At 27.9% G+C, this 13,809-nt stretch overlaps 1 protein-coding gene and 1 non-coding gene across 2 annotated transcripts; both read right to left on the bottom strand.

Moving 5' to 3' along the window:
- Positions 1–269: 269 nt before the first annotated feature.
- Positions 270–492, bottom strand: LOC125848911 (small polypeptide DEVIL 3-like). Its single transcript, XM_049528875.1, has one exon. It carries the CDS (start codon positions 439–441, stop codon positions 298–300), a length of 144 nt encoding a protein of 47 aa, XP_049384832.1. The 5' UTR covers positions 442–492; the 3' UTR covers positions 270–297.
- Positions 493–5,508: 5,016 nt separating this feature from the next.
- TRNAD-GUC (transfer RNA aspartic acid (anticodon GUC)) lies at positions 5,509–5,580 on the bottom strand. Its single transcript has one exon. It is a non-coding gene; the product is annotated as a tRNA-Asp (tRNA).
- Positions 5,581–13,809: the final 8,229 nt, after the last annotated feature.

Below are 13,809 nucleotides of genomic sequence, written 5' to 3'. Positions count from 1 at the left end.
CCTATTATTACCATATCAATTAGTCTCAAAAAACTCCAATAAGAAAATGCAAAGTAGAAGCAAGGGGAAATTATAAGTTCTAGCAAAGAAAAAGAGAAAAGAGGAAAATAAATTAAGTAGATGATAAAGTTTAACATGCATAACAAATTAAGTTAAGAAGAAAGCATCGGTACACAATAATTAAATTCATATTTGAAACGCAAATACTAGATGATCAATTTACCAACTATAATTATATTGCTCTAATGAACTTAATATTATTGTTTCTCCTTGCTATTTACAATTATAGGTGTGCAATTAATCATGCCAACAAAGTAGCATAACTACACATCTTCTCACAATGTATAGCCTTCCTCTCTGCTCTTTTAGAAACCTCCCAAGTTTTCCACTGCATATCCTCTTCTTTAACTTTAAGTTAGCTCCATTTTTGCCCTTCATCATCTCTATTGTACACAAAATATGATCAACAATGAGAAGCAAATTGTAGCTAGATTTAAACAAGTACTTCAAGATTGGAAGAATCTTATATTTCAACAAGTGGAAGAAGGAAATTAAAGGTCTTCTTATAGTGAAGGAGTACTCTACTATAATTAAGTGTACATGTGGTCCAACACATGCAATATTCACCTAAAACGAGCCACACATTACCTTTAAACTAGGACCCTCTTTTTTTTCTTCCAATTAATGATATCTTTAAAAGATTTTTCTAATTATCAATTCTTTTATAATTGTGTATTTAGAAAAATTCCCCTTTTCTAACCCGTCAATTATTGGCAATTTAGGAACACAATAGTCAAAGAGTCACAGGTTAAACTGCTCTACTAGTACACTATGGTCAACAACCAACACGATCAACTATATTCTATTTGAGTAAAATATATATAAAAAAGTTATTCAAATCTTTCAGAGAGACAGGGGACACTAAAATATACAAATTTATAATAAATTAGTAGATGATAACTTTCATTCCAACCAAATTCAGCTTAATTTAGGAACATGTCACCGTTAACAGGGAACTTATTAAAACATGTTCCCGGTCTTTTGCTACTTTTGATAACTTTCATTAAGCAGCTTCCACTTCCAATGACTAGCCTAGTGTTTGTTACCCATCACTTTGTGTTTTGATAACAATTGCAATCTGTTTTCAGATCTCATGTTCGAGTCTTATGCATGAAGAAAATACTATTCCCGAATAAACCCTATCGTGCACAATAAAAATTCAGTCGGGCTCTAAACACCGGGTGGAAAACCCAAAGAAAATCAACGGCAATGTGTAAATTTATTTATGTAACCACCGTTAATTTTGTTATAATCGTACGGTCTTTTTCATTGTCTTTATTCCGTAACCGAAAATAAAAATAATAAAAATCAGGGTAAAAAACATAAATATACAATATAAAGACCTTAATAACCACTATATAACAATAATTTTATTTTTCATCAATATAGCAATACTTTTTTTTTCAAAAACAGAAAATAGTATTAATTAATAAAAAAATGAAATATAGAGACCTAATTAGCCACGATTTCTCCCATTAAAAACAGAAAATAATATTACCAAAAATAAATAAATAATAGAGGCATGATAAGGCACAGTTTTCTCCCATTTTATATTTCCCTTCCACATTTAACTGCAATTGTTACATATTCTCTCTCATCATCAAACTAAGTATTTTACCAAAAACAAAACACTCTACCTCTTCTATTCTTAAAGTTTTTTCAATTATGAAATATGATTTCAATTTGAATTCAACACAATGGACAATGGGATGCAACAAATATGTGTGAAAAGAGCATGGCATAATTCGTGATTGATTTAAATATCGAATTTAAATTATTTGGTATTTTTTTTTGTGATTTCTATTTTTTAATCTGACAATAATAGTCTTTTGTTTTATGGCGTTGTCGTATTTGATATGGTATAAATATACACCAAATTTGTTTGGTGTATGTGTATTTGTTACTACAGAATTGGTGAATTGTTTACAAAATGAAATTAAAATATTTGGGTATTTTTTCGGTGATTTTTAATTCAAAATTTGACCATATTAGTGATGGGTATGATGGTGTAATTAATATATTTTAGATAATTAAGTTTTTTTGTTGGTATATGTGTTAGTGTATTTCATTAAATTTAGATAATTTATAATAATAAAAAAAACACAATTAGCTTGGTGTATGCGCACTTGTTTGTGTTATAGGTCGTTGTTGTTAAATTTCTTGGTAGTTTGTAATGTGTGAGATTTTTGGTTAGATTAAGGTATATATATTGAAAGTTTAAAAAAATTATGTTCTTTAAATTGCTAATTAGTTTACGTTGATTTATTTCATACCAAAATAACAACCAAACTGGTATATTATCTTATTAGTTAAATTCATTTTGTATAGCAACATGATTATCATTTTAATATAATATGTTTGCATATTTTTATTTTTTGGTAATGTGTTGGTAAATTTGATATATTTTATATAACTTATAAACACCAACTTTGGTTGGTGTATATGGTAATGTTTGTGGTATACTTCGTTGTTGTTAAATAATCTTGTGGTTTGTGGTGTATGTGATTTTTGGATAGGCTTTAAGATATATGCATCGAAAGTATAAAGAAAAAACATTAAATTGGTTAAAACACTTATTAGTTTGTGTTGGTGTATATCATACCAAAATACCAACATAATATTATACTAACTTAATTGGTAAAACCATTTTGTATACCAACTAGCATTCTAATATAAACGAAACATACTGTATATTAATATAAAAATCAATCTGTTATGTCAAATTAAATTGTAAATATCATTCTGTTATATATCTATATTGCTGAATTTCTTATCAAATTATAATTGTAATATGTTGTTCATGTACTAGTTATTAACTAATCTCACTAATTGTTTGAATTTTGATTAACAATAAGTTGTAATGTAACACGTGAAAGTAGTCATGCAATTGTTGCTATTGGATACAAAAACAATATCGCGAGGATTATTGTTCAGACTATTACAATAATACGAATTTTTTAGATACTTATGTTGAACCATTGTCTTGCGAAAGCACATGAGAGATTCCATCCGTAAAAGAACATTCAATGAAGAGAATTCAAAAGGTTTGTAGTAAATGTGGTACACCTGGGCATTACAAGAAGACTTGCCCCAAATTTCCACCTCTGATTAACATTGTTGTGTTATTATTGTTTTTTGGTTTTATTTAATATTTTATGTTGTTGGGTATTTTATGGTTTTATTGAATTTCAGTTAATTTTGGAGGATGTTGATTTCACTTTGTACTAATATTGGTGAATGTTGAATTAATAATTTATAATATTGGTGTATAGAATGTTATAACATTGGTGTTTGTGTGTTTGAATAACACATTGTTGTTTTCTTGATTAGAATACAATTCCTATTTTTTTTTTTTAGATATTTAATGATATAAACTAAGGTTTTTATATACCAAATTTATATAAGAAAATGGTTCTGTAAAGTTTGATATATGTGGTAATGTATTAAATATATATTTTAAGCATTAAAAAATATGATTTTCGTAATATTGGTGTAAAATGAAAAGTTTTTGGCTAATTTGTAATAACAGAGTAATAAATGTTATAACAATGTTTTTTGGGTGTTTGCTTAGGAGAACTTTGTTTAATACATTGTTGTTTTCTTGGTGAAAATAAACTACAATTTTTTTTGAGATAAACATAAATTTACCTTTTTGAATATCAAACTTATATAATCATTTCAATTGTTGATATAATATGTCTTGATTGTTGGTAATATATACCAACATTACTACGTGATTCTGTAAAGATAACTAAATAAAAATTGTATTTTGATACCACAATGGAACCAACATTGTAACAATATGTAATAGTTAGATGGATGAACAAAAAATATGCATCAAACTGGTCGAAAATACCAAAACTAGAAGATAAAACCTAAAGAAGATGAACTGAATATGAACTACTGAGAATAACTAAAGACAACAATGGAGAAAACACTTCTGCCAAAACTAGATTACATAAAAAGTAACAAAAATAAATGCTATGGAGAGAATATATGGTCAAATATATAAATACTTTTCTCTACATACATGGATCAACTCAAAAAGGAAGAGAGATAAAAAAAAATGGAAAAGAAGAAAACGTGTAACCATGGGAAGTTAAAAAATAAGAAAAAAGTAATATCATATTTATCCATCCCCATAAATTATGCACATATCAAAAAAAAAGAAAGAGAGATTGTTTAATATTAAATTAATAATATTAATAAAACACGAAAAATCCAGTCTTTACCATATTGGTAATTAAAAACATAAGTTTATAATTAAAAAGAAGTATGTGCATAATATGTTAATAAAAGTCTTAAATTGTATATTTTTGTAATTTTCACTAAAAATCAACCACAGTATTATATGTTTTTAAGGCTAAATATAGTTGAAATATCTATTGAGTATTCTAGACGTAACATCAGTTGATTAGCAAGTCAAATACAAGTCTTTTCTTGTTGTTCTTATGAAGAAGCTAAGCTGCCCGGATAATGACTGCTTTGTCATTGTCTCTGCGTCTTTCTAATTTCCAAATTTGAAACTGTTCTTGATACTAGGTTACGTTGAGAGAACAGATCAGATCGCTTATTTGTCAAATACTAACCACAAGTTTTTATTTTTATATTTATAAAGGATGCGACAAATATTCACGAGAGAAAAAATAATGCTAGCTAATTGTTTTGATGGACAAAGTTATACCACAGATATAATTTAACACGTAAATTGATGCGAGTACCAATTTAATTAAGAAATAAGTAGTAAATAACGTTTGAGTGGCTAATATTATTTTTTGTTAAAAATAGGTAGACCATAACCTAGAGAAAAAGAAGGCATAGAAAAGGAAACATGGGAGATGAGGAGACAATGGAGATTAAATTAGATTGTGAAGTCCACACAAGTTTCAAGTGGGGTATGAAAATGTGGGCTAAGTTTTGGCCCAATCTAGTTTTGTTATGTACAGTAGATAGGAGGACATGTTTGCACGTGAGCAGTGACCTTGCCGTGATAGACATTGTTCCGTATCGAGATATTATTTTTTGATTTTGAGCAACCTAACTTTTGAGTAAGATTTTTGAGAAAATTTGACATAATAAGATTATATAGCTATCGTTTTGATAACTATAGTTTCGTTTGTTATGTTAGCTGCGTATATATCTGCCCGTTAAGGTAACAAATAGCTAGAGTAATCATATATAAAATTTTGGATTTATACAATCAGAACTTAAATCGTACAAATTTCTAGATTTTATACGTGTGTTATGTTTTGAATTGTAACAAGGGCTCTTTCTTATGTGTTCTGTTATTAGTCCAGAAAGCTTCAGGCCGGCCTATATATCAAGTGGACAAGTCTTGACTCTTCTTAATCAACGAAGATAGTGGACTCGCTTTTGGGCCACATCATAATTGGGTCAAACTCCTTTCGGCCCGTTATGAAAAAGTGAAGAACAGAAATTAAAAAGAAACGCCGTTGCCGGGGATCGAACCCGGGTCACCCGCGTGACAGGCGGGAATACTTACCACTATACTACAACGACTTTGTTGTAAGCTAGCTCAAAGATGTCATATTTTCATGTTTGATTTCTTGACATCTACTTTACCCTAGTAAGGATTTCATCAATTAATTAGACAAGGGCAAGAAAAAGAGAGTCAAGATGGATGTTTTCAAGATTTTACTACTATATTGCTTCGATAATTGTTCCACGTTAAGTTATCTAAATTATTATTACTAATACTTTTTTTACTTATCATAATTTTTCAAATAGTAAAGTATGAAGAACAAGTTCAAGCTCATTTAACTAGAGTTCGGACCCTTAATTTTTCTGGATTGAGAATCATATAGTAGCTGAATATCTTGAAAGTTGATGTGGTCATGATATATCTTCATACTCATTAGAGAAAATCTCCAGTTTTATAGCTGTGCAATCATTGTTAATGATAAAATTTAATTAATAGTAGTGGGCTGGCGGCAAGCTGTTCTCTTTTTCCTAGTCCTTTAATTTATTTATTTATTAATTCATTAATGTATTAATATTAAATCTTTTAGCTGAAGTAGTCCTGCTATATTTCAACTTTAAGAATTCACGGTTGAAAGCAAAACTAGACTTAATTAACAACATGCTAAGGGTAAGTCTAATTCTTTAATCATTTACATCTTGATTGTTCATAGTGAAGGATACTCTTCCATTATACTAAAACCTAAAAAATCCAGCAACGGAAAATATAAAATAAATGTATATTATTATTATTTTTATTAATTAAATACATAAAATCAGGGATGAGTCACCTACAATCAAGGATGCAAGAGCAAATATTGCAGCTTAATCATGGTTAATCAATCAATGTATATTATTATTTTTATTAAATCACTTGACCAAGATAAGTTCTATTGATTTAGAGTAACGTAACACTCACTATTAAATTGGCTATTCTTCAAGCTAAAATGGTTAAGAAAATTGTCAAATTTGCATAATTCGCGCTAACAATAGTATAGGATGTCCTCTTCGATTTTCATCCAACTTTGTTTAAACTAAATTTTAGTAACTAGAAATTAGAGAAGCAGCTCAACTTCATGACTGGTGATACAAAAGTTACTAAGTACTATATATGATCGTCCTAATTCTGAAACTCAGTGTATTAAACACATTTTTGTAAAAATATAGTATACAAGTAACATATATGACATTGTTTAGAGGAACGTCCAAATTAGTCTTGGATAAGATCTGAATATTTCCAAGTGTAATTATTCTTAAAAAAGTTAATAATAAAAATATTATGACGCACATACAAAAAAAAAAGGAATGTTTGAGGTATAAAATTTAGCATAGTAGATAGTAAAAACGCAATCGATGCACTTAACTCCCACTATACACGGGTCCAAGAACGTGTCAGACCAGTAACCACGACTCACAAGGATACCGTACACATGCAGCCTTACATTATCAAGAATAAAACTTCAATAGTCAAATGCATAAAGAAAATGGAAGAGAAAATATTATGTGTTGCAATCAAATCAGGACGAATAATGTTTGTCCATGGGACTAAGGTATTGATGGGAATATATGCCATTGTAGAAACTAAGCACGTAAAATAGGCTAAGGTTCTATATATACTCAGCATATCTAAGGCAAGATAATTGATCTTTGTTTTTATGGTACGTATTAATTAACTGTCTCTATCATTGCCCTCTAACACTAATATAGAATGAACAAATTCAAACAAAACGTATATTTGTATTCTCCCTTTAAGAATTTTGATCTTTTAGATAAACTCATATTTAGAGACTTTATTCTAACGGAAAATTGTATATAATACCAAATTATTAATTCAAATTAAATGCTATAAACATGGTTTGATTTAATTGTACCCATAGCAAACTGTTGCTATTTCGCCTCTCTCCTGATGAATCTCGCTCACCACTCTCCCAGATCTCGCTCGCCAATCTCTCCCTCACCTCTCTCGCTTATACAAACAGAAATGTATAAATTGTGTTTTTGTTTGTATAAAACGAGAGAAAATTGTATATACACATGCAAATATATATATTTTCGTCCTATACACTTACAATTATACAATATAAATATTCCCCTGCCCAGTTCTCTTTTGCCTTTCTCTCTTTCTCGCTTTATACAAACACATATTATACAATTGATCTTTTGTAATGTATACCGAAACAGAAACAAATTATATACAACTGCTTTCTTTTGTATATGTATAGCGAAATATACATATTTATGTTTGCTATGGAGCGCAATTATACAAATTATAGATATAGCATACAAATATAATATTTGTGTTTGCTATATGTGAAAGTTGCTCTTATTCTAATACCATCAATCATCCACCTTTCTATTTTAATGGGCTAACTAAGTCCCCATCTCGGCCCAACTAGTCAAAATCTCAACCACTATTCCTCTCTTTTACTTTGGACTAGGGGTGTACATGACCGAGTTGGTTCGAGTTTTTCAAATATCAAATCAAATTATTTGTGTCGGAATTTTAAATCTATAAACCAAACCAAACCAATAAAATTCGGATTTTTCAACCTCGGATTTTTTCGGACTTTCAAATTTTTTTGAGTTTTTCCGGTAAAGTATTCATACAAACATATAATTTACTTGTACTTCAAATATTTCTTTAGTCCTACCAAAATACAACTATCTAAGGTGTTTCTTAAGAAATAACACAAATATGATAGAGTAATGACACTAAAATATCCAACAAAAAATAATAATAATGAAATCACGTAAAACAAATATTGCAAATTAACAATTTATAATGAAAATGATCATCATAATTTAAAAGTACTAAATCATGCTAAAATAAGTTTAATAAGTATTTGTGACATGACTAAATATTAAAGGAAATTAAAATTAGATTATGTATTTGAATTGTCTAAACCAATGTAAAACCAAAGAACAAATATTCAATATTATTGTCATTCTTAGTGTTGAATTGATTTTCTTTTTGCATTAGTATTAATTTGATTTTGATTTAAGCTTTATTATAATTATCAACATCTGTGGACTATAATCTTTATTGAACCATTCAGAATTCTAAGTTTCAAACTTGAAATAATACATTAAAAGATAAAAAACTATGAAAAAGAATAAGAAATATTTAAAAATTACATCAAAGTAAATATTTTTATGTATAAAAAAAAAAATTAAAATTATATACATAATGTCGGGTTGGTTTGGTCTCGGGTTGTTTTTTTTTAGTTAAAACCAAACCAACCCAAATATAGTCGAGTTTTTTTTTCAATACCAAACCAAGTCAAACCAACCACTAGTCGGGTTTTTTTTTCCGATTTGACTCGATTTGCAGTTTGGTTCGATTTTCGATTCGGTTTTGTGCACTCCTACTTTAGGCAATAGTGATACGTCTTCACCCAACTCTCATTAAAAAAAAGGAAAAATTGTATGAAATAACAAACTATTAATTCAAATTAAATGTTATAGCCATAGATTATTTTAATTGTAATTCGCAGCAAACATCCCATTTTTTTGCCATCTAATTCGGTATACAATTAGCCATTTTATACATTTCGGTATAAAATGTATAAGATGTGTTTGTGTTTGTATAAAGCGAGAGAAAAGTATATATACAAATACAAATACATATATTTTCGTCCTATACACTTATAATTATACAAATGCAGATCTTATTATACAAATTACAATGCATAAATGAATTTATACAAAATCGAACAATTTGTATAAAATTGGATGTTTCTAGCAAAAGCTCCATAGCAAACATAAAATTTGTTATGGAGCGCAATTATGCAAACTATAGCTATAACATACAAATATGATTTTTATATTTGCTATATGTGAAAGTTGCTAAAAAAAAGCATTAACTAAAAAAATTATCGATTCAACTAATTCGTCGCTAGAAATTTCCTAACTAATTAGATTTTCTTATAATCAATATTAATGATAGATAAATAAAATTAGCATTGGAATTTTTGTTGTGTCCGTATGACTAGTCAGCCTACAATTAAGTGCACGTTGAAATTATTCTCATGTCTATTTATAATTTGGATGGAATAAAATGATCTTATTAAAATCTCATATATTTTAGTAGTAAAATTTTTGTGTTAATTTTTATTGATCTTCTATAAAAAGTAATAAAGCTAAAATAATATTTTGTAATAAGTTAATATTGGTTAAGATTATAATAGTTTCAATCCTAATTAATTTGAAACAAGTTAGTAAAAGGGATTGTGCATATCTCAAATACAGTGATACATATATAAAAAAAATTAAGGGATATTTGGGAAAATAATTTATTAGAGAATACTAATATAAAAAGATTGAAACTTCAACAGAGGTACAATTTAAATTTAAAAATAAAATAAATCACGTGGGGAATAATTAATATTGGTTAAGTTTTAAAATAGTTTCAACTTTCAATCCTAATTAGTTTGAGGCAAGTTATTAAAAGAGATTGTCCATATCTCAAATACAGTGATACAAATAGAAAAAATTAAGGAATATTTGGGAAAGAATAGTATCGTATAATTAGTACTGTTTTATTTGTTACTTTAATTCCTAGTTTTAGTATAACTTAAACACCAAGACTAGTTATCCTTGCCTGCTTGTGAAATAATAGTATCGTATAATTAGTCATCCTTGGATAAAATAATGAAAACAACAAAAAAAAAAAATCTGAGATCTATCAAACCTCTTTTCTATTTTTCTCAATTTCAAAATAAGTGGGTTTTTTTGTTTGGACACACCCCTTAAGAAATTACTAATTCCTAGAAAATAATGAGTATTTTTCATAACTCATCCTAATAAAAAAAAAGCTAATTAATGGTTCTTAGTTAAGTTAAGTAAATAAGTATAATTTTGAAAGAATTTGAAACCCCAAAACATCACTTAATTGGAAACAAAATAAAGAGGTTAAAACACCACATTTTTATAGAACGGATAAAGTACTAAATAAGGTGGAAGATATAGTAAAATCTCTCTAAATTAATATAGGTGGGAATATTAAAATATTATTATTTTGTAGAGATATTATTTAATTGAAAGAATTCACTTGTGAAAACATCATTCATGAAATTGAGGTCATGATTAATAATTTCGATTACCGCAATAAAATGGACATTAATAACTTATTGAATGAGTGAAAATAATACATGTTCAGTGGTCCAGAGCTTAGAACAGATTGTGGATATCATTGGACAAATAATGTTAATGATAAAGTTGAAGATGATACAATACCTTTGGAACCAGTTACGCGTAAAGGGATCCGGCTCCTCTCCATTTTCTCCAAGTTCTAGCTTAGATTGAAGACACATGTCATAGTTTAAAATTAATGATTGAGATCTAATTAATTAAAACAAAATCCTAACCATAATTATTTACTTTCATATATTTGCTTCTTAAATATTTTTTGCAATCCAACAATATTTTCAACTTTGTTTTAGTTTCATTTTTTTTTGGAGAAAATGGAGCAGTGATCAATTAAAAAGAATATTCCATATCAATCAATCTATATGTGGAACAAGTTCTGCGTCATTCCTCTCCCACCATCATTTATAATATATTCTCGATCTATGAATTTTCTCTTGGCAAGAAATGGCGTGTCGATCTCATCCTTTAACTATTTCTAACGGCCGCTAATCTCCCCATCTTTAATTACTTAAATCTGCATTATCTCTAAATAGCTGCCTAGTTTGTTATATAGTATACTTTATCCTTTATACTTATTGAGGATGTGTCTTCCATGGCTGACGATGCATGTCAAGTATCACTATATATATCAATTATTTGGATCATTAATTCACTTCTTTTTAGAAAGTTTTTCAAAGCAATGAGCCTGTTATTCAAATATAGCTTTATACGTTGTATTTGTGAAGATACGAATAAATAAATAATAAATGTATAATAAGTTGACAATCGACCACATAATGATGGTATGCACCATTAAAAAAATCATAAATAGAATGACTTTTACTCATCACCTTCTGAGTATAATAAATTCAATGCTTTGAAAGATACTTATGAAAGAACTAAAATAAAGGACAAATTGTCTATTGAATTTCTAAACTAATCAAGTAAAAATAGATATTTAATTTTAGTAAAACTGGACGGAAGTATAATTCTTCATTTACAATGGTTCTTACATTGATATATATAAATATATATATTTAGTCTCCACATGTGTACTTTGATTCATTTACGACTTATGAAAACGTGATGATCGAGAGTAAATTAGTCAAAAGAAAACATGTTAATGTACATCTATATTTAGGATTCGGCAATGAATATAGTCAATCACTCCATCTTTCACGATGTCTAACCAAAATAGAAAAACGTGTGTAAAAATGTTGAGGTTAATAATTGAAAAAGGATTATAGTAAATTATTATTTTTTCGTGTCTAAAACAATTGACGTTTGGATTTCTAAAAATAGGTAAAATAATTCATATACTAAAAAATAAAAAAGGAATTTAATTCTTTTTATCATATTTGCCCTCGACACATCATCATATTACAATGATAAGTACATCAACCCAAAGATAAAAGAAAATGATAAATAATACTAGTATTTAAATAAAAATATTTTAAATTTTTTAAATATAAGTAAATTTCTTAAGTCACGTGTCTCAGTCTAAAAAAGAAAAAGTTAGGAGAAAAACAAGGCTAGGTTGTATCGTCATTTGTGGATAATTAAGCATTTAAAGTACATTGGTTTACCTTATGAATCGGCTCGACTTGGTGGAGGTTACACTTTGTTTTTTCATTTTACAATAACTTACGTGGTAACTTTTTATTTTCATCCTATCCTTCCCGACTTTTCGAAAACAAAAAACCCCCACTTAACGGACCCCATGCGACCTGCCACCTCGGAATATATGCGGCAACACGTTGATGCGTTTATCATGATCTTAACTGTTTTATTTTCTTTGTCTTAATTTATGTGATAATTAATAAAAAAATTGAAATTCATAAACTATTTTATACAGGCAATTTATTTGTATACTATTTTGGGTAATATTGATGACACATCATTGCCAAACTATTATGTGAATGTTTAGACTTTAGATTGACTGTTTTGCAATTTTGCCAAAACCAATAATACCTGTTAACAATGAACTGTCTTCTCCTAAAATCGTCATTTCAAGTCACCGCCCACTTGGCAATTAGCATTACTCATTACTTTAACAATTGTATGAGCGTCGCTAGCCAGCCACATGTATGGTGAATACATCACCAATTTGATATTTGCCCTCGTGAAATTGTTGTTTGATTATAATTAATTAGGGGGTAGTTTCAATTTTAAATGTGAATGGAAATCTTATCAAAAATTAATTTTCTATTATGTACTAAAATATGTATATATCTTAGTCTTCTAAAACTCTATCTATGAAATTACTTGTAAATATGTTCGAATTGAATGATTAAATTGCATATAATCCGTTGCTTAGAAAATATAGATAAAGAAGATAAAAAATAGATATTCGATCCAACTCGAACATAAAAACCTGACCTATGAAGGAAAGACTGTGAAAGAAATAAGTGAGCATAGTCCTTTATATATAATTCAAATTAAATAGGATAAAAATAACCTTGCTGAATTGCTAGTAATATGGTACTTTTAACGTTTACTTTTACTTGTCACTTATTTTTAAATTATTTCTTTTCTAAATCATTTTTTAAGACTTAATAGAGTACTAATTATCTTTTTATATGGATAGTTTGATAATATATATATTTAAGATTATTTTTTAATAGATATGCCAAGTGAAACAATGACAATTAAAAAGTGAACAGAAGGAGTAGTAATTTTTAGATTTTCTAGTACAGTAAAACCTCACTAAATTTATGGGTGGACCATGAAATATTATTATTTTGTAGGGGCATTATTTAATCGAAAGACTGTTTCGATACCACAAATTCATTCGGGATGAAATCTAAATGAATTTGAATAAACTCACTTATGATTAATAATCTCGATTACCGAAATAAAATTGATGTTAATAATCTTTTGAATGGGTGAAAATGATATATGTTCAGAGGTTCAGAGTTTAAAACAAATTGTGGATATCATTGGAAAAAATAATGTTGATGATAAAGTTAAAGATGATATAAAACCGAAACAATTACACATAAAGAAACACTTATCGCATATAGAACTCTTCACAATTTTATGGTGTAGTTCGAAAAGATAACACCAAAACTTTTGGATGCAATAAAAAAAATTAGAGATGAGCTTCAACTAGATTTTAATTTTAACAAAAAGCAGAACATAATG

This window comes from Solanum stenotomum, chromosome 12, assembly GCF_019186545.1.
Source record: "Solanum stenotomum isolate F172 chromosome 12, ASM1918654v1, whole genome shotgun sequence".
Classification (NCBI taxonomy): Eukaryota; Viridiplantae; Streptophyta; class Magnoliopsida; order Solanales; family Solanaceae; genus Solanum; species Solanum stenotomum.
Note: the sequence above shows the minus strand (reverse complement) of the source record. Positions and strands in the feature narration are given on the sequence as shown.